This window comes from Rhinopithecus roxellana, chromosome 6, assembly GCF_007565055.1.
Source record: "Rhinopithecus roxellana isolate Shanxi Qingling chromosome 6, ASM756505v1, whole genome shotgun sequence".
Classification (NCBI taxonomy): Eukaryota; Metazoa; Chordata; class Mammalia; order Primates; family Cercopithecidae; genus Rhinopithecus; species Rhinopithecus roxellana.
The window spans coordinates 45,093,353-45,112,553 of NC_044554.1; the positions used below are offsets into that span (position 1 = coordinate 45,093,353).

The 19,201-nt window shown below is 46.7% G+C and overlaps 1 protein-coding gene across 2 annotated transcripts in view; it reads right to left on the reverse strand.

Moving 5' to 3' along the window:
- Positions 1 to 19,201, reverse strand: part of LMTK2 (lemur tyrosine kinase 2) — a 108,068-nt gene that overhangs the window by 4,125 nt on the left and 84,742 nt on the right. For both annotated transcript variants that reach the window (XM_010388501.2, XM_030932363.1), the window contains exons 8-12: positions 18,821 to 18,905; positions 17,469 to 17,590; positions 13,267 to 13,416; positions 9,570 to 12,528; positions 98 to 230 (exon numbers count right to left, since the gene is read on the reverse strand). In XM_010388501.2, the coding sequence (XP_010386803.2) occupies positions 98 to 230; positions 9,570 to 12,528; positions 13,267 to 13,416; positions 17,469 to 17,590; positions 18,821 to 18,905 (3,449 nt within the window). The remainder of the gene's footprint in view (positions 1 to 97; positions 231 to 9,569; positions 12,529 to 13,266; positions 13,417 to 17,468; positions 17,591 to 18,820; positions 18,906 to 19,201) is intronic.

The following is a 19,201-nucleotide window of genomic DNA, read 5'->3' on the forward strand; positions in this document are numbered from 1 at the left end:
GGGCGTCATTAAAGCAACATGGTAAGTTACCCTCAAAAAACCTTTACATGACTCAATTTTTCAGTTTCCTTTAAAACTAGTCAATGACGTGAAATACCTTCTTCGTCGGTGGAGCTTTCGGAGTTGATGCACCTGCTCAGGTAGGGAGAGCCTGAGGCCGGGGCTGGGCCGCTCAGGTCAGGGCCGCACGCCTCTCCTCCACAGGGCCCCAGCTCTTTGGTTGGGGTCTCCTGAAAAGCCAAACAGAAACTCCCGTCAGCAAAGGCCTGCTCACGGGAACCCCATGTGACCGCTTCCCCACTGGCAGGTGCATCGGACTGACAGACTGAGAAGTGAGCTTCTCGAGACAAGGGCGGCTCCGGGCCTGGGAGGACGGACAGACACGAGGCCCCGTCTCTCCCTCGTCCTGCAGCTCTGACCTCGGCAGAGGCATGAAGCAGCTCTCTGAGGCTGCAGAGAAGCGCAGAGCAGCAGGCAGGCGGGGACGAGCAGCAGTGCTCAAGATGCCACCCGCCAGCACCAAGTGTGTCGGCTTCTCCTCCACAATCCCCTGCCTGGACTCAGCTCAGCCCGGGATCCAAAGTGGGCACCACCCTGGACAGAGCGCTCCGGGAGAAGCGCTTAGTTCTGGCTTCTGAGCAGGAAGGGGGTCTTCTGACGCTCAGAAAGAGAAGGGGGGAATTCCAGCTTTCTTCTTTTCTCTGTTCTCTCGCTCTCCAGTCCCAAACAATCCCGGGGCAACAGCTGTCTGTAATCCTGAGGGCCATAAAGCCTCCACTCCACTGGAGGACTGTGATCCCGAGTGGGAGGGGACCCTCACTGGGTTTTTCGCCTTCTGTCCTCCCACTGCTTGGCTCCAGACGTGCGTGCGGTTGCAGGAAGTATGGCGCATCGTGTAACCAAAGCCTCAAATTTCTAGCTAGGGGACCAGAAAGGAGAGGCCCAAAGAACTGCAAGTATCAGGGACATAACAGAATAGGGAGGAGCTCAAAAAGGTGACCCTATGAGAGGCTGCTGGGGGGCTCCCGGGCTTACCCCTGAGCTGTGCGTGGTAGATCTGACTCTGAACACACCAAAGCTTTGAAAATGAACCTCAGGGGAGACCGGGGTGCAGTACGGGGCACACACATGGGGCAGGTTCAAACAGCACAGTGAAGGCTTTGAAAGGGGAACTGGGAACTGACACTGAAACCACAGCCCACAGAAGGCTACTTGGAACTTGTGGCCTGTGCCCACGGGGTCAAGGCCTGCTAAGATAAAAATATCAACATTATTCACAGCGTTTAAACACGGCACAGACTGCCTACATGATAGGAGGATCCAAAAGCTAAACTTATTTTGCATTCGAAAAACCAGGAGCACCTCAATTTCCCTGGGAAAAGAAAATCATCCAGTGCCAGTGTCACGGTGCCACCAATGTTGGAATTATCTGAAAAGGGACTACTATAAAAATGCTCCTACAGCTAAGGGGAGACACTCTTACCATGAATAGAAATAGAGAAAATCTTAGCAAAGGAACAGATGATAAGAAGAATGACAAAAAGCCAAATTCAGAAGAGAAAAGTACAATAACCAAAATCCAGCAGCTCAATGGATGGGTTCAACAGCAGAATGGAGATGACGAAGGAAATCATCAGGGACCTTGGAGACAGAGTAACAGAAATCACCCAATCCAAACAAGAGCAAGAAAAAAAAAAAAAAAAAACCTGGAGGAAGACAGGACCAGAGCCTCAGAGCCTGAGAGAGCATACACAGGGCCTAACCCTGGAGCCCCAGAAGGAGAGGAGACAGGAGATGGGGCAGAAAAAGTACTAGAAGAAAATAACGCCTGAAAACTCAGATTTGGTGAAAGATACAAAACTACAGATTTAAGAAGTTTAACAAAACAAAAATGGGATAAATACAAAGTAATTAGGCCGGGGGGGGGGGGGGGCGGGGTGGCTCACATCTGTGATCCCAGCACTTTGGGTGGCTGAAGCAGGAGGATCCCTTGAGGCCAGGAGTTCAAAACCAGCCTGGGCAACATAGTGAGATGCTGTCTCTACATACAATTTAAAAATCAGCTAGGTGTGGTGGTGCACGCCTGTAGTCCCAGCTACTCAGGAGGCTGAGGAGGGAGGATCACTGGAGCCCAGGAGTTCAAGGGTGCAGTGACCTATGATCACGCCACTGTACTCCATCTGGGTGACAGAGCAAAACTCTGTCTCAAACAAAACAAAACAAGACACACACACAAAGAAGTCCACCCTCGGATGCACCATAATCAAACTGCTGAAAGCTAAAGCTAAAGATCTGAAAGCAGCCAGGGATAAAAGATGTATTACAGTTCGAGCATCCCAAATCTGAAGACCAAAAATCCAAAATGCTCCAAAATCCAAAACCTTTTGAGCACTGATATGGCGCCCACAGTGCTCACTGGAGCACTTGTGATTTCGAATTTTCAGATTTAGGATGCTGAACTGGTGAGTATAATACAAATATTCCAAAATCTGAAAAAACCAGAAATCTAAAATGCTTCTGGTCCCAAGCATTTCAGATAAGGGACGCTCCACTTGTACTTCTAGGACAATGATCTGAGTGACTGCAAATTTCTCATGAGAGACCACGGAGGGTGGAAGGAAGTGATACATTTTTAAAATGCTGAAGGAAAACCATTATCAACTCAGAATTCTATGCTCAGAGAAGACAGGCTTCGGGAATGAGTGTGAAATAGAGACAGTCTTACACGGAAAAACACTAAGGTAATTTATTTAAAAATAAAAGGAATCCTGCAAAAAAAATTTTTTTTTTTTTTAATAAAAAAGAGAGAAAAAGGCCGGGCGCGGTGGCTCAAGCCTGTAATCCCAGCACTTTGGGAGGCCGAGGTGGGTGGATCACGAGGTCAGGAGATCGAAACCATCCTGGCTAACACGGTGAAACCCCGTCTCTACTAAAAATACAAAAAACTAGCCGGGCGTGGTGGCGGGCGCCTGTAGTCCCAGCTACTCGGGAGGCTGAGGCAGGAGAATGGCGTCAACCCGGGAGGCGGAGCTTGCAGTGAGCTGAGATCCGGCCACTGCACTCCAGCCTGGGCGACACAGCGAGACTCTGTCTCAAAAAAAAAAAAAAGAGAGAAAAGAAAAGCTAGTTAACTTTCTTTAATTAGAAGGGAAAGGGTCCCAGAAGGAAACCTGGAACATCAATAATGAAAAAGATCAACAGAAAGACAGGAAGCCCTCCAAATCAGAGAGTTCCACCTCCTCACAGTCATCCAACGAGGACAGAAAACATTCAGAAAAGACAAATAAGACACAACAGTACAACAACAACAACATAAATAATACAGTATAACAACTATTTTCATAGCATTTACAGTGTATGAGGTATTATAAGTGATCTAGAGATGACTTAAAGTCTGCAGGAGGATGTGTGTAGGTTATATGCAAATATGACGCCATTTCATATAAAGGACTTGGGCATCCTCTAATTATGGTATCCAAATTATGGAACCACCACTTCTTGGAAACCAAGGGACAACCCCAGAAACGATCTCAACAGAGATCAGTGAGAAGACCGCCCATGCATAGCCACACCTGTGCATACTAAGTCCTGCGGTTAGCCTTGTGGAACCCACATATACCAAAAGTCAGCCCTCTGTATCTATACACAGGTTCTACATCCCAAGAATACTGTGTTTTCGATCTGTTTTGGGTTGAAAAGAAGCCATATTTAAGTGCACCCACACAGTTCAAACCCATGTTGCTCCAGGGCCAACTGTATAATACTATTCATTTCCTCTTAGGTTTCTTAGAATGTGTTTGATGACAGCAAGTCAAATGTGTTGCATGTCTGAGGGGTTATCAGTGTACATGTATGCAACACAGACGAGCATGTCAAGATGGAGACGGAGGGCAAAAGGCCTGAGTGACAGAAGGGTTTCCACATTCCATCTGAAATATGCAAATATAGATTCTAAGTAGATTGTGAGAAGTTTAATACACACATTGTAACCCCCCAGAATAACCACTACCAAAACTACACAGAGAACAGTGTGTAAAAAACAAAAAATAGAAAAATTAAAATGTAACACTAAAAATGTTCAATTTATTAAAAAGAGGAATAGAAATAAAAATAGAATAAAATGGTATATGTAAATCCAAAATCTAAACAATGTTATTAAATGTAAATGATCTAAACATACCATTAAAAGGCAGATTTTTCAGAAGAGTCTTAAAAACCCCACGTAATTATAAGATCTACAAGAAACTCATAAATATAATGATACAGGTAGATTAAAAGTAAAAGGATGCAAAAGATACACCACACAAACATTAACCGAAACAATGTGGCCAGGAGTGGGTGGCTCACGCCTGTAATCCCAACACTTTCGAAGACTCAGGCGGGTGGATCACTTGAGCTCAGGAGTTCAAGACCAGCCTGGCCAACATGGTGAAACTCCATCTCTACAAAAAATACAAAAATTATCTGTGTTTTGTGGTGCGTGCCCACAGTCCCAGTTACTTGCGGGGCTGAGGCGGTGGGACTGCTTGAGCCCAGGAGGTCAAGGCTGCAGTGAGCCAAAATCATACCACTGCACTCCAGCCTAGGTGACAAAGTGAGACTCTGTCTCTGAAAAAAGAAAGAAAGCTGGAGCAGCTCTGTGAATATAAGACAAAGGAATACGGAAGGACATTACAAAAGGATAAAAAGGTCAATTCAGCAAGAAGACATCATCAACCTAAATGTATATGCACCAACAGAGCTGCAAAATACAGGAAGCAAAAATGAACAGAAATGAAAAGAGAAACAGACAAATCTAAAATCACAGCTGGAGCCTTCAACAACCTCTCGCTCAGTAACAGAACAAGTATGCAGAAAAATCGACAATGATAGAGAAGAACTAATACCATCAACAAATTAAATCTGACATTTATAGAACAATCCACCCACCAAAACCAAAATACACACTCTTTCAGGTACATGTGGAATAATTCACCAAGAAAGACCATATCCTGGCTCTAAGATAAACCTTAACAAATTTAAAAGCATTGAAACCATATTAAATATGTTTTCTGCCCGTAACTGAATTAGACTGATACTTAATAATGAAAAGATACAATAAAATCTCCAACTCTCAGAAATTAAATATACTTATTCAACAATATATTAACCAATTATTAGTCATTATTAATTATAACAATATATTAAACTATATTATTAATCTATGCTCCCAAGAGGAAGTCTTACAAAACACTTTTTGATCTGAATGAAAACAAAAATTCACACATTAAAATTGGCTGGGTGCGGCTAGAGTAGTACGTAAAGGGAAATTTGTAGCATTAAATTATTAGAAAAGAAGAGGCCAGGTGCAGTGGCTCATGTCTGTAATCCCAGCACTTCAGGAAGCCAAGGCAGGCAGATTCACCTGAGCTCAGGAATTCGAGACCAGCCTGGGCAACATGATGAAACACAAAATACAAAAATTAGCCAGGCACGGTGGTGGGCGCCTGTGGTCTCAGCTACTTCCGGAGGCTGAGGCAGGAGAATCCCTTCAGCCTGGGAGGCGGAGGTTGCAGTGAGCCGAGATCACGCCACTGCCCTCCAGCCTGGTGACAGAGTGAGACTTTGTCTCAAAAAAAAAAAAAAAAAAGGGAAAAGAAGATCTCGAATCCTAAGCTTTTCCCTTAAGAGTCTAGAAAAAGGCCAGGCGCGGTGGCTCAAGCCTGTAATCCCAGCACTTTGGGAGGCCGAGACGGGCGGATCACGAGGTCAGGAGATCGAGACCATCCTGGCTAACACGGTGAAACCCCGTCTCTACTAAAAATACAAAAACTAGCCGGGCGAGGTGGCGGGCGCTTGTAGTCCCAGCTACTAGGGAGGCTGAGGCAGGAGAATGGCATAAACCCAGGAGGCGGAGCTTGCAGTGAGCGGTGATCCGGCCACTGCACTCCAGTCCGGGCGACAGAGCGAGACTCCGCCTCAAAAAAAAAAAAAAAAAAAGAGTCTAGAAAAAGTAAAATAAATTCAAAGCAAGGAGAAGGAAGAAAATAATAAAGACAAAGCAGAACCCAATGAAATAGAAAAGAAAAAAAAAATCCATGAAAACAAAAGCAAATTTTTGGAGAGATCAACATCAACAAATCTACATAATCTCTTCCAAACACTATCAGAGAAGGAAATACTTCTCAACTCATTTTATGAGACCAGCATTAATTACTAATAACAAAACCAAAGACAGTACCAGCAAACAAACAAAACACAAACCAACCAAGAAAACCTAGGTGGAGCCCACGAATGTTACTCCTCAAAGGTGGAGAGCGGGAGCCTCTCAGACAGGCTCTCACTCTGCCGCCCAGGCTGGAGTGCAGTGTGATGCAATCATAGCTCACTGCACCCTCAAACTCCTGGGTTTCAGCAACCCTCCAGCCTCAGTCTCCTGAGTAGGTGGGACTACAGGTGCGTGCCACCATACCTGGCCAATTTTTAAAAAATGGGTTCTTGTTATGCTGCCTAGACCACGCTCACCTGGCCTTAAGCGACCCTCCTGCCTCAGCCTCTCAAAATGTTACGATGACGGGAGTGAGCTACTGTGCCCAGTCTTCAGGGCTTGTTTACAGTATGACTGATGAGGCTGGAGGGAACCCTGTTGCGCTAATTGCAAGTAAGCATCATTACCCGCTACTTTTGTCTCAATAACACTGTGCAACTGAGGAAAGACATCGCAAGTGCCAAAAGTTGAACGCAATGCCAGGCTGCAGATTTTAAAGGTGCATGCAAGAGGCGGCAGGGCTCCACGGTGAAAAGCTCGGGGCTCAGTCCAGGAGACTCGAGTCAAGCCCTAGTGCTGCTACTCACTGGGGCCAGACCCTGTGCAAAGTCTACCTACTCTGAGCTGCAGGGTCCTCTCCATGAAGATAGTGACAAACACCCCCACGTGGGGAAGCAAAACAAGACTCAATGTAGAATAATAACTCAATGCTGGCACCCACAGACTGTTCAGCAGCCTTTACTACTTTACACAGTAAGCGCTGGTTAAGTATTTGCTGAACTAACAAATAGTGATAAACCAAGAAACAATGCTGCCCAATCCCATGAACACTCAGTTAAAACTTTGGAGCCAGGATACTTCAACTGCTTAAAAACGATACAACTTCAAAACCAGCTCATTAAGAACGAAAGCAGGAGCGGGAGGAAACCCTCAATCCTCAGCCTGAACGCTTGGTGGCTGTCGCTTCAAGGCACGCTGCATGAGACGCATAAAGCAAACAAATTTCAGATCATCAGATTTTCCTCATTTTCTTCTGGCCCTGACCCACCTTCCGACTTTCTCTCTGACACTGACTTCCTTGTCAAAGCCTCGCGTCCATTAAGCATGTCTAGTATTTGATCTCTGTACCTTCCATCCCGTAAATAGTGTGCCCTTGTTACAAGTCTTCATCTTTTGCAATTCTGCTCTGTCTTCTAAAGCCAGAAAAACATAACATCCTCCACAGACTTGTGCAAGAGGCCCACGCTCTGCGGCCCCAGGGAGCTTTCTCCCCACGCTGCTTCCACTGGGGCCACATCCCTCTCACTACTCCAGCTACCCCCAGGCTTTCAGGAAGTGGGGACAGCGTGCTCCCTAGCTCCTACCCGCACTGCTCACCGAGCACAGTTGACAGTTCCATCCCACCTATACATTACCCCATCCACGGAGAAATGCAGAAATGCAGCGATAATCCCAGTTCACAGAGATGGGGAAGAAAGGGCTATGTGGATGCACTGAAAACAAAACACAAACCCGAGGGGCCAGGTGATCGCTTCTCCCTTCCACTCTTACTAGAAAATGGCAGCTTGTTTTCCCAAGCTCCCTGAGCTCAGAGGCCCCTGAGTTTGAGATCTGCCTAGGAACCACCTGGGGAATGAAAAGGCGGCCTCTTGGCCCCTCTCACAGATTCAGGCTCAAGAGGTCAGGCGGAGCTCAGGAGGCTACTTTTCTTTTCTTTTCTTTTTTTTTTTTTTGAGACAAGGTCTCACTCTGTCACCCAGGCTGGAGTGCAGTGGTACAATTCCGGCTCACTGTAACCTCTGCCTCCCAGGTTCAAGCAATTCTCATGCCTCAGCCTCCCAAGCAGCTGGGACTGCAGTCTTGCCTACCGTGACTGGCTAATTTTTGTTATTTTTAATAGAGATGGGGTTTCACCATGTCGCCCAGGCTGGTCTTGAATTCCCGATGTCAGGTGATCCACCCACCCTGGTCTCCCAAAGTGCTGGCATTACAGGCATGAGCCACTGCACCCGGCCTTACTTTTCATTTTTTAAACATCCACCTCCCCACAGTATATGCTATAGCTCAAATGCGGGTGATTTAATGATTTTTAAAGAAACATCATAAAAACCAAAGTGAACAAAACATAGAGGAACAACAAGGCATAAAGTGACATTCAACAGACACAGCTCCTGGGGGAGCAGGTGGAACAGTGCTCGGATCTGCCATAGCCATGGAACCATGAGGGATGGTGCCACGCAGGGGCTGAGACCAAGGTCTGGGTTCCCAGAACGGGGCGAAAGGGAAGGCAAGCAATGTGAAGGAGATGGCGAGGACTCCTGCACCTTCTAGAAGGTGAGGGGACCCCATTCTCATGTCCCACCACTGAGCTCTCCCGACAATCCAGCAGATTCAAGCAGCAAATTCAAGCGCTACAAAGACTAGTATGAAAAGGACGTTTTTTTTTAAAGCATACTTGAATTATAAGCTGTTACATTTTTAAAGGAGCCTAAATCCATGCCCACTCAGCAGTGCACACCAAGCCGCCTGCTCCAAAGCAGGGAAAGAGGACAGGTCAGGGGACAGAGCAGAAGGACCACAGACGCTCCTGCTGCATGTCCCACCCTCCAGACACCCATCGCAGGGCTTCTGGTCGGCCCCTCTCCTGAGCTGTCTCCAGGGCTGCACGCCAGCAACGGTTCCAGGCTTGCACCCAAGTGGTGGGTCCTACTGCCAATTGTCAGGCTCTAAAAATTGGAGGCTGAGTGCAGTGGCTCATGCCTGTAATCCCAAAACTTTGGGAGGCTGAGGTGGGAGGATGGCTTGAGCCCAGGAGTTTGAGAGCAGCCTGAGCAACATAGTGAGACCGTGTGTCTACAAAAATTAAACAACAATAACAAAACCTTAGCCAGCCATGGTGGCATGCACCTGTGGGCCCAGCTATCATGGAGGCTGAGGTGGGAGGATCGTTTGAGCCCAGGAGTTCAAGGCTGCAGTGAGCTGCAATCGCACCACTGCATTCCAGCCTGGACCACAGAGCAAGGCTGTCTCAAAAGAAAAATAAAAAGCAAAACAATAAAAATTTGGTGTGTAAAGGGTGACTAATTTCAGGAAGACCCAGGAAGAACATTTGCTCTTTCCCTTAATTTAATACGAATTCCCTGCACAAATGACATTTCTGCATATTCTTAGAACTGTAACCAACCCCAAATGACTTTTTATGAGTAATCACATCTGCTGCCTCAAAACGGCAACTAGAAAACAGACCACACTCACATTTCCTAGCACATTTTGGAATCCTTACATGGATATATATAGAAAATGACTTAGAGGGAACAGATACCTGGTCAAACAGGTAGACTGTGACATCATTGAAAAATGTGACTGCCTTCTTTTCCTTCTTCCAGTCCTCGGGCAGCGGGTCAGGGGCTCCGGCCGCCGTGGGCTTCAACAGACTCCGCAGGTGCCTCCCGTCCTCGTTGCTGAGGATGACGGGCACGGGGTGCTCGGTCTCGTCCTCCGACTCGGAGCTGAGGCTGTGCAGGTTGAAGGCCCGCAGGTCCTCGTCCGAGTCATCGCTGTTTTCATCCTCCTCGTCCGCATCCATCCCGTCCTCCGAGAGGTCGAGCATCCCCGACACCCCAAGTTTCCCCAGGTACTTCCCTTCGATGTCCGGCTCCTTCAACTTGGGGCTCTCAGAGTGGCTGGACAGGGACTTGTCCACCGCAGAACTGGTGTAGGCAAGGAGTTCGTTCGTGTTGGTCCCCGTGGAAGCAAGGGTGCAGGGGCGATCTTCCTGTGTCTCGAAGTCATCGCCACTGCTAAGTTCTGAGTTCAGCACACTCCAGGGACTGCTGGCCTCGTCTTCCATGGGATGGACCTGCTGGGGAACATCAGTCTGTGCTGGCTCTGGTGTGGCTCTTAATTCCAGGTCACTGGAGTTGTGCAAAGCAGACAGACAACTTTCATCTGGCTGGCTCTTTCTGGCTTCTAGGCAGCTATCCTGGGCACCAGGACTTTGCTCTGGGAGGACAGGCTCGGGCAGGGGCTGCTCCTGTACCAACACCAAGGCAGATGGGGAGGTTCCCGGGATCTCCTCGGACCTTTTCTCGGGCTCAGAGTCATTGTCTGAGAAGTATGCAGAGTCTCGGTATGAACCCTGGGAGCCAGCTGTGAATGTCTGAGGGGTCACTTCTGTGCCTCTGTGACCATCGCCAGCATCTGAGATGACAATGACCGGGTTGGGAGGCAGACCGCTGTGGCCGCCGTCGCCCGCGGTGGCTGGTTCTGAGTCTGAGGTGCCCTCGGGGGCGGGATGCAAGGTCCACTCGGGAGACTCCAAGTTCTCTGTTTCGTAGCCGCTGTCTGCCGGCTTATCGGGTGGCATGAGTTTCTGAGGAGAGTGAGATCCTAAAGAGTCCAGCAGCGCTTCGTGGACGTCCACTGACTCCAAGGAGTCCGGGGTTTCCAGGGACGGCTCCGAGGCTGGGAAGGGTGCTGACAAGCTGTCTTCCAGGAGGCTGTCCTGACTGGTTGAGTCCGAGGAGAGGGCGGACACCAAGCCTGCTTCTTTCACTGTGTCTTTAGAATTGAGCTGATTTAAAGTCTCCACAGCCTCCAAGTTTTTCTCTAGCAGGCGATGACTGTGATGGTCTTCCAAAAACGGTTCATTGTGTAATTCCTGTCCCAGTTCCGGGAGACTACTCCCCACACTCACCCTGCTGGCAAGGATGTCATCAGCAAGAACAGAGTCACTTTCGGTGAGTCGCAGGGTCTCCTCACTCTGGCCAGGAGAGTCCTGGGACCTGCCATCCATGTTGCGGGTTTTGGCATCGGTCGAGAGAATTTCAACCGGGACAGTCACAGTGTCTGGACTGATGTCCTGGCAGAGACAGTCCTCCGGGACAATAACATCTAAACACGTGGGCTGGGTTTCTCCCTGTGTCGGGAGTGAGTCTGGGGGTTCCCGATGGGGCGTTTCTTCTGTTTCGAGGGAGGTAGGAGGTACCTGCACTTCCGGGGAAGACTGCAATGAGGTGCTCAAAGTGTCACCTGTGAACATGACATCTGTGTCGTCACCCTTCGTGCTTATGCTTTCCTGCAACAAAGACAAGCCTGGCTTATTTTCCACAAACTGAAGCTCAGTATCTAAAGAGTTTCTACGTGACGTTTCTAACATAGCTTCGGTAAAACCAGCATTCTTCAGTTCTGTCTGAAGATCATTTATGTGTTCTTTGCTGGACAATGAGCCTTTTAGTAAGTTTTTCTCTTGAAGAAATAAAAAGTTTTCTGACAATTCTTGAACATTCAATGGATCAACATTATCTTGGTGTATAAGATTATCTGACAGGCAGAGAGGCTCACTGTCAAAAAGTTTACGGGGCTTTTCTTTCTCAAAGTGGCCCATTATGACTGACTCTTTGGGGTTATCCAAACTGGAACTTAAAGTGGCAGGTTTAAAGTCGGCTTGAACTCCGTTTAGTTCCATTAAGTCGAATATTTTCTGGTGACTGGGCAAATCTTCCGATTTGTCCAGATCATTAAATATATTGTTGAAAGGGCTCTCGGGGCCACTGGTCACATGTAAGTCCCCCGGTAAGCTAGAGTCTTTGGGGTCTGTACTGCTTTGGAAGAAGTCCTCATCTGTACTGGACTCCTCAAGTTCAACGTTCCTGAGCGCCGTGAGCTGGGATGGTTCGGGGCCAGTCCTTTCTGGATTATCCATGTCAGTTGTGAGCAGCGCTGGCGGGTAATCAAGCTCCAAGTTACTGCCACTTTTTTCTTCTAACTGGATATAATAGTCACTTCCAACAGAAAGGTTGTGGGCATCAAAAACAGGAACCACTCCAGGGGCCCTCAGGGGGACATCCTGGCCGCTGTCATCTTGCTTTCCGGGCCCGGGATCTGAAAGCGAACTCTCAAAAACTTCAACTGGATAGAAGATGCTCGTGTAGGACAAGGCTTCGTCCAGGTGGCCCCGGCTGCGCTCATCAAAGTGGTCGTGCTTAGCGGCCTCCCAGACATACTCAAAGCTCAGGCCCTGGCTCGTTTCGGTCACAGTGAGGACTTCCTCCATTTCACGACCCAGCCGGTCCCTGGCAAAGTGGTCGAGAATTGGGAATGCAGCATTGTTGGAGGAGTCTCTGCTATTTGTGTTCGGCTTCAGAGCGTTCCACTGCTGTTCAAAGTCGACCTCTGAGTCCCGCTGGCTCTGCAGCCGCAGGTAAGTCAGCAGCCTGTGCACATCTTCTGCCGCGGGTCTCTTTTCTGGTGACAGCCAACAGAACTGTAAGACTTCATACCTGAGCAGTACATGACAAGCAATCAGTGGAACCATCATGAATCTTTTTGTTTTGTTTTCGAGACAGAGTCTTGCTCTGTCACCCAGGCTGGAGTGCAGTGGCACGATCTTGGCTCACTGCAACCTCCACCTCCTGGGTTCAAGCAATTCTCTTGCCTCTGCCTCCCAAGTAGCCGGGATTACAGGTGCCTGCCACCACGACCAGCTAATTTTTGTATTTTTGGTTCAGACAGGGTTTCACTATGTTGGCCAGGCTGGTCTTGAACTCGTGACCTCGTGATCTGCCTGCCTTGGCCTCCCAGAGTGCTGGGATTACAGGCATGAGCCACTGTGCCTGGCCGAATCAGTTAAAAATATCAAAAGAGGCCAGGCACCCTGGCTCACGCTTGTAATCCTGGGGCTATGGGAGGCTGAGGCAGGAGGATCACTTGAGCCTGGAGTTCAAGAACAGCCTGGAAAACATAGTGAGACCTCGTCTCTACTTTTTTTTTTCTTTTTTAAAATACAAATAAATAAATAAACAATATGAAAAGACTTTACAAGGACCCTAAAGCCAAGTCAACACCCCAAACGTTTCTACACCTTCGTCACTGCCAACCACATTAAGTAGTTCAGCTCATGGTGAGGTCATGGTGAAAGAGGAAATGAAGAAATATAATATTTGGCCCACAAATTTTGTGTTTTGGGGACACTTCACAGTGAAGATGAAACAGAACAGTTGTAATGTGAGGCTACCAACCATCTATCAGAGTAGGGCTGCTCCAGCTGGGGCTTCGGGAGCTTTGTCTCTCTCTCTCTAATGACTTGGTTGAGGACGTCTAAGTTGGAAAGGTTTGAATACGGCTGTGCAGCATTGTCAAAAAGCTCCCAAAGTGTCACGCCCAGGGACCTGTTGGAAAAAGAAAACGGTTGTTTCTCTCTCCTTTTAGATGTTAAATTCTTAACACTCACATTTGTTATATAGCCAGTAATTTTAAGCACAAGGTGTGTATTGAAAAGATTAATAATACAATCGTTCTTTTTTTTGTTTTGTTTTGTTTTTTTGAGACAGAGTCCCACTCTGTCACCCAGGCTGGAGTGCAATGGTGTGATCTCCACTCACTGCGACCCCTGACTCCCGGGTTCAAGCGATTCTCCTGCCTCAGTCTCCCAAGTAACTGGGATTACAGGCACCAGCCATCATGCCCTGCTAATTTTTGTAATTTTAGTAGAGACGGGGTTTCACCATGTTGGCCAGGCTGCTCTCAAACTCCTGACTGACCTCAGGTGATCCACCCTCCTTGGCCTCCCAAAGTGCTGAGATTACAGGTGTGAGCCACCACAACCAGCCAAGATCGTTCTTTAATCTCAAACCAATAATCAGCACAATAGCAAAAAAAAAAAGAGGATTTCTGTTAAAGTGAGGAAGCCCATGCCTCCTATTTGCTACTGAATACTACCCTAGACGTTTTGGCCAACGAAAAATGTACAAAACAGAGATAACAGGTGTAATTATGTGGAGATGACTATCAACTTTTAAGTACTCAACAAATTATTGGAAAGACCATCAGCATGCTCTAAAAATTCGGCAGAATGGCTGGAAACAAGATAAATACCCTGAATTCTGATTTTTTTTTTTGGTAGAAAAATACACCTATTAACAACAGTAGTAAACACAAGAAAGCATCTAAAAGGAATCTTTACACGGGCAAGACAATGTCTGAAACCCACCAGTTTGGTTTGAGTCGCTCCTCAGTATTGTGGGTTTTACTGCCATTCTGAAGGGATCCCCCAACACGCCGGCAGCTGTGTGCCAGGAGAGGCCCTGAGGGCTGACTCACCACAGCAGGAACGCCCTTCTCAGTCCCAGCCCAGCCCTCTCTCACACCCCGGTGCTCTGTCCCCACGGAAACAGCCTCTGCTGGCTTCCTGGGTCAGATGAGCTGCCTCTCATTTCCTCCATGAAGTCTCTGCATCTCCTCCCCACCACGCACTGCCCCCGTCCTGCATTTGTGTCTCCTATTTACTGCCATGTTCCCGAACCTGACTCTCATCTGTGTCCTCTGCGAAGCCATGAACACACACACTGGTAGGTCAGGTCCACCCCTAAGGATGCTGAGTGGGTAGATCCAGGAGTGGCCTAGAAAACTGTCTTTTTAAAAAGCTCCCCAGTGATTGTGATGTCCAGCCAACCCTCCATGACACACCCCAAACAATGAAGAAACAACTACATTTTGACAAAAATCACTAAAGGAGAGCACCAGAGCACATCCAAGGAGTAACAAGGACTCAGGAAACTCAGGACGGCCACAGCGAGAGCGGAAGGAAACGCCTGGCCTCCACCACGCCATCCCTGGAAGGGGCAGCCAGGAACTAGGAGCAATTTCCTCTTCCAGGTAAGGGCAAGTAAGAGGACCTCACTGTGAACACCTACATCCTCACACTGCTCACTGTGCACACCTACGGTCCTCACAGGCAGTAAGCCCAGCTGAAGAATTCAATAAATGAAATAAAAAGAAATACAGAACTTCAACAACAGACTCAAGCAGAAGAATCTCTCAACTTGAAGACAGGTTGTTTGAAATTACCCAGTCAGAGGGAAAAAGAGAGAAGAATGAAAAGGAGTGAAGAAAGGCTTCAGGGCTTATGGGAGACTACAGAGCAAACAAATACACACATTATGGGCGTTACAGGAATAAAAGAGCTGGGAGAAGGCAGAGAAAGGCTCTATAAGGAAAGAAGAGCTAAAAACTTCCCAAGTCTTGGGAGAGATATAGACATCCAGATCCTGGAAAATCAAAGGTCCTCAAAATACAATCAACCCCAAAAGGTCATTTCAGAGGCACATTATGGTCAAATTGTCAAAAGTCAAAAACAAAGATAAAGATAAAATTCTAAAAACAGCCAGAGAAAAGCATTAAGTCACATAGGAGGAAAGGAGAGAATGGGATGGTACATTCAAAGTACTGAAATTGGCAGCTAAGAACACTACGCCCCGCAAAGATATCCTTCAGAAATGAAGGAGGGCTGGGCGCGATGGCTCATACCTATAATCCCAACACTTCGGGAGACTAAGACGTGAGGATCGCTTGAGGCCAGGGGTTCAAGACCGGCCTGGGCAACACAGCATGACCTCATCTCTACTAAAAATATATACATATAATAACAACTTTTTAAAATAAAGAATGGAGAAATAAAGTCTTTCCCAGACAAGAAGAAACTGAGGGAATTCATCACTATGAGACCAGCCTTAAGAGAAATGGTCCAGGAATCCTGTATCTGGAAGCTAAAGGAGGATAACAACCATCATCATGAAAAAACACAAAAGTATCAAACTCACAATACACAAGGTAGAGCAGATACACAAGAGAGAAAGAAAAAGGAAGAAAACCTCCTCACTCATGTGGAAGTTAAAAAGGTTGATCTCATAGAAGTAGAGAGTAGAAGAGTGGTTACTTGAGGCTGGGAAGGGGAGGGAGGGGAGGAATAGTGAGAGGCTGGCTAACAAACAAAATTTCAGCTGGGCAGAAGGAGTAAGATCTAGTGTTCTATAGCACTGAAGGGTGACTATAATTAACAACAAATTTTTGTATATTTTCTTTTATTTTTATTTTTATTTTTTGAGATGGAGTCTCGCTCTGTCGCCCAGGCTGGAGTGCAGTGGCCGGATCTCAGCTCACTGCAAGCTCCGCCTCCCAGGTTTATGCCATTCTACTGCCTCAGTCTCCTGAGTAGCTGGGACTACAGGCGCCCGCCACCTCACCCGGCTAGATTTTTGTATTTTTAGTAGAGACAGGGTTTCACCGTGTTAGCCAGGATGGTCTTGATCTCCTGGCCTCGTGATCCGCCTGCCTTGGCCTCTCAAAGTGCTGGGATTACAGGCTTGAGCCACCGCGCACGGCCAAATTCTTGAATATTTTCAAACAACTAGAAGAGCAGCTTTTGAATGTTCCCCAAAACAAAAAAAAAAATGACACGCTTGAGGTGAAGGGGATACTAGTTACCCTGATTTGATCATACACTGTATACAGGTATCAAAATATTACACTGGGACAGGTGCGGTGGCTCACACCTGTAATCCCAATACTTTGGGAGGCCGAGGCAGGCGGATCACCTGAGGTCAGGAGTTTGAGACCAGCCTGGCTAACATGGCGAAACCCCATCTCTACTAAAAATACAAAAATTAGCCGGGTGTGGTGGTACATATCGGTAATCCCAAATACTCAGGAGGCTGAGGCCCAAGAATTACTTGAACCAGGGAGGTGGACATTGCAGTGAGCCATGAGCCGAGATTACACCACTGTACTCCAGCCTGGGCAACAGTGAGACTCTAAAACAAACAAACAAACAAAATATATATATGTACACATATATCACTGTACCCCATAAATATGTCCAATTACACTCACTGAAAAAAATAATAAAAGCAAAAAATATTGTTTTAAAGAAATCCAAAAGAAGGCAAGAAGAGGAAAAAAACCCCCAATAATCAAAAAGTAGGACAACAGCACATAAAACAGAGCTATAAATTAAGAAGGCTGTGACAGAAATTGTTAGTCAAAGTTTTAGGTGCATCTTCTTAGCTTCCATTAAACGGACTCCTATAAATCATAGTATAAACATGACAGTTCACACCCCTTTCAGTCTTTTCTTTCACTTCAATAAATACGTATTAAATATCTATTATATATCAGGTCCTGTGGGAGGCACAGAACATGAAACGACTTGGTTCCTGCCTTTATAAAGGAAAATGGGCAGCAGAGGCAGTATTCAAAACGTTAACTACATCACTACAATTGTGATAATTGCTATTACGTTTCTTAAACTGTCATTTTCACACCATCAGGCACTCTTTTGTTCCTGCATCTTATACAACTACTTTCCTTTAAGGAAGTACTCAAAGAGGAAGAAGTTAGGACTTTGCTAAAGAAATGCCTAATAAAACGGTAAGCCAATACATACCAGATATTACTATACTTAGTCTGATCTGCAGTGAGCAGTCTGTCTTGAAAGCTGGTTACTAATTCTGGAGCAGTCCATCGCAGAGGGAAAACTTTTTTATCATCTGTTTCAATATAATCCTCCTGTTTTGTTAGAAAGCACACAGAATTTTGAATAGAATTATACTTCTGGTGAGTTCAAGAATTTAAATCCATGGTATTCTCAGAAAACATATACCCAGTCCAAAAAAAACCAGGTCAGAAAAAAAAGCAGGCATGAAGAGCGACTTTCTGGACAGAAAGTGGGTAAGGAGTTTCTCTGAAGCCTCCTGGGCTTCATGGGCTCATCTGCAAGCCATGAACACTTGCTAAGTCATCTTTCCTGGAAAAGGAAAGTACGCTGTGTCTGATGCACATAACACAGACTTTGAGCAAAACATTAAAACAATATATACTGGGCCTTATGTGCTGAATAGCGAAGCCAGTTAGTAAGATTGCAGCCTTTAGACTCTGACAGGGATTTGAAGTCCTCATTCTACCATTTAACAGCTATGTGATTCTAGGCAAGCAACAACTTTGTGAAGTTTTTTCCTGATCTGTGAAATGAGGAAAACCCACTCTTTGTGGTGAGGATTAAATGAGATGATGTAGGCCGGGCACGGTGGCTCACGCCTGTAATCCCAGCACTTTGGAAGGCCGAGGCAGGTGGATCACAAGGTCAGGAGTTCGAGACCAGCCTGGCCAACAGGGTGAAACCCCATCTCTACTAAAAATACAAAAATCAGCCGGGCGTGGTGGAGGGAGCCTGTAGTCCCAACTACTCGGAAGGCTAAGGCAGGAGAATGGCGTGAACCCGGGAGGCAGAGCTTGCAGTGAGCCGAGATCGTGCCACTGCACTCCAGCCCGGGCGACTGAGCAAGACTCTGTCTCAAAAAAAAAAAAAAAGAAAGAAACCCCGTCTCTACTAAAACACAAAAAATTAGCCAGGCTTGGCGGCGTGCGCCTGTGGTCCCAGCTGCTCGGGAGGCTGAGGCAGGAGAATGGTGTGAACCCAGGAGGCGGAGCTTGCAGGGAGCCAAGATCACGCCACTGCATTCCAGTCTGCGTGACAGAGCGAGACTCCGTCTCAAAAAAAACAAAAAAAATTTTTTAAACAACCTTTTGGAAAGCTGTCGCAAAACCTCGGACATAAAGCCGCAGACTTACACAAGCCACACACCAGAAGCCCAGACCACCATTAAAATGACTGCTGCAAATCCCTCTCCAGAAAGCCTCAGACTAAGATTCTTACAAATAACAGTCGGGCATTTGGTGACATTACAACTTCACAATACAAATTAAATCAGACTGAAAACAGTTACGTCTTTGGCTTACCTTGTACCTGCTGAATCCTATTCCATAATCTCCCACTTTCACATTTAAGTCGGAGGTGAGAAAACAATTCCGCAGGGCTAAATCACTGAAAACAGAGGGAAGTGAACACAGCAAGAAGAATCAACAACCAGGATCGTGCTACATGGAAATGCCACAGAAATGGGCTTTCTCTCAGGATCCGAGTAAGTATACTGAGCTCTCTGCTTAATAATTAGTGTCTTAAAATTCTTTTTCATAGAAGTATTATATATGTCATCAATCACTTAACCAATAAAGATGATCACACTTTTTGGCAAGTAATTAGCTCAGGTTAAATACTGACCATATCTGTACCATGTTCTGCATTAAACCCAGATTTACAGCTTGTTTCCTTGTATTTTC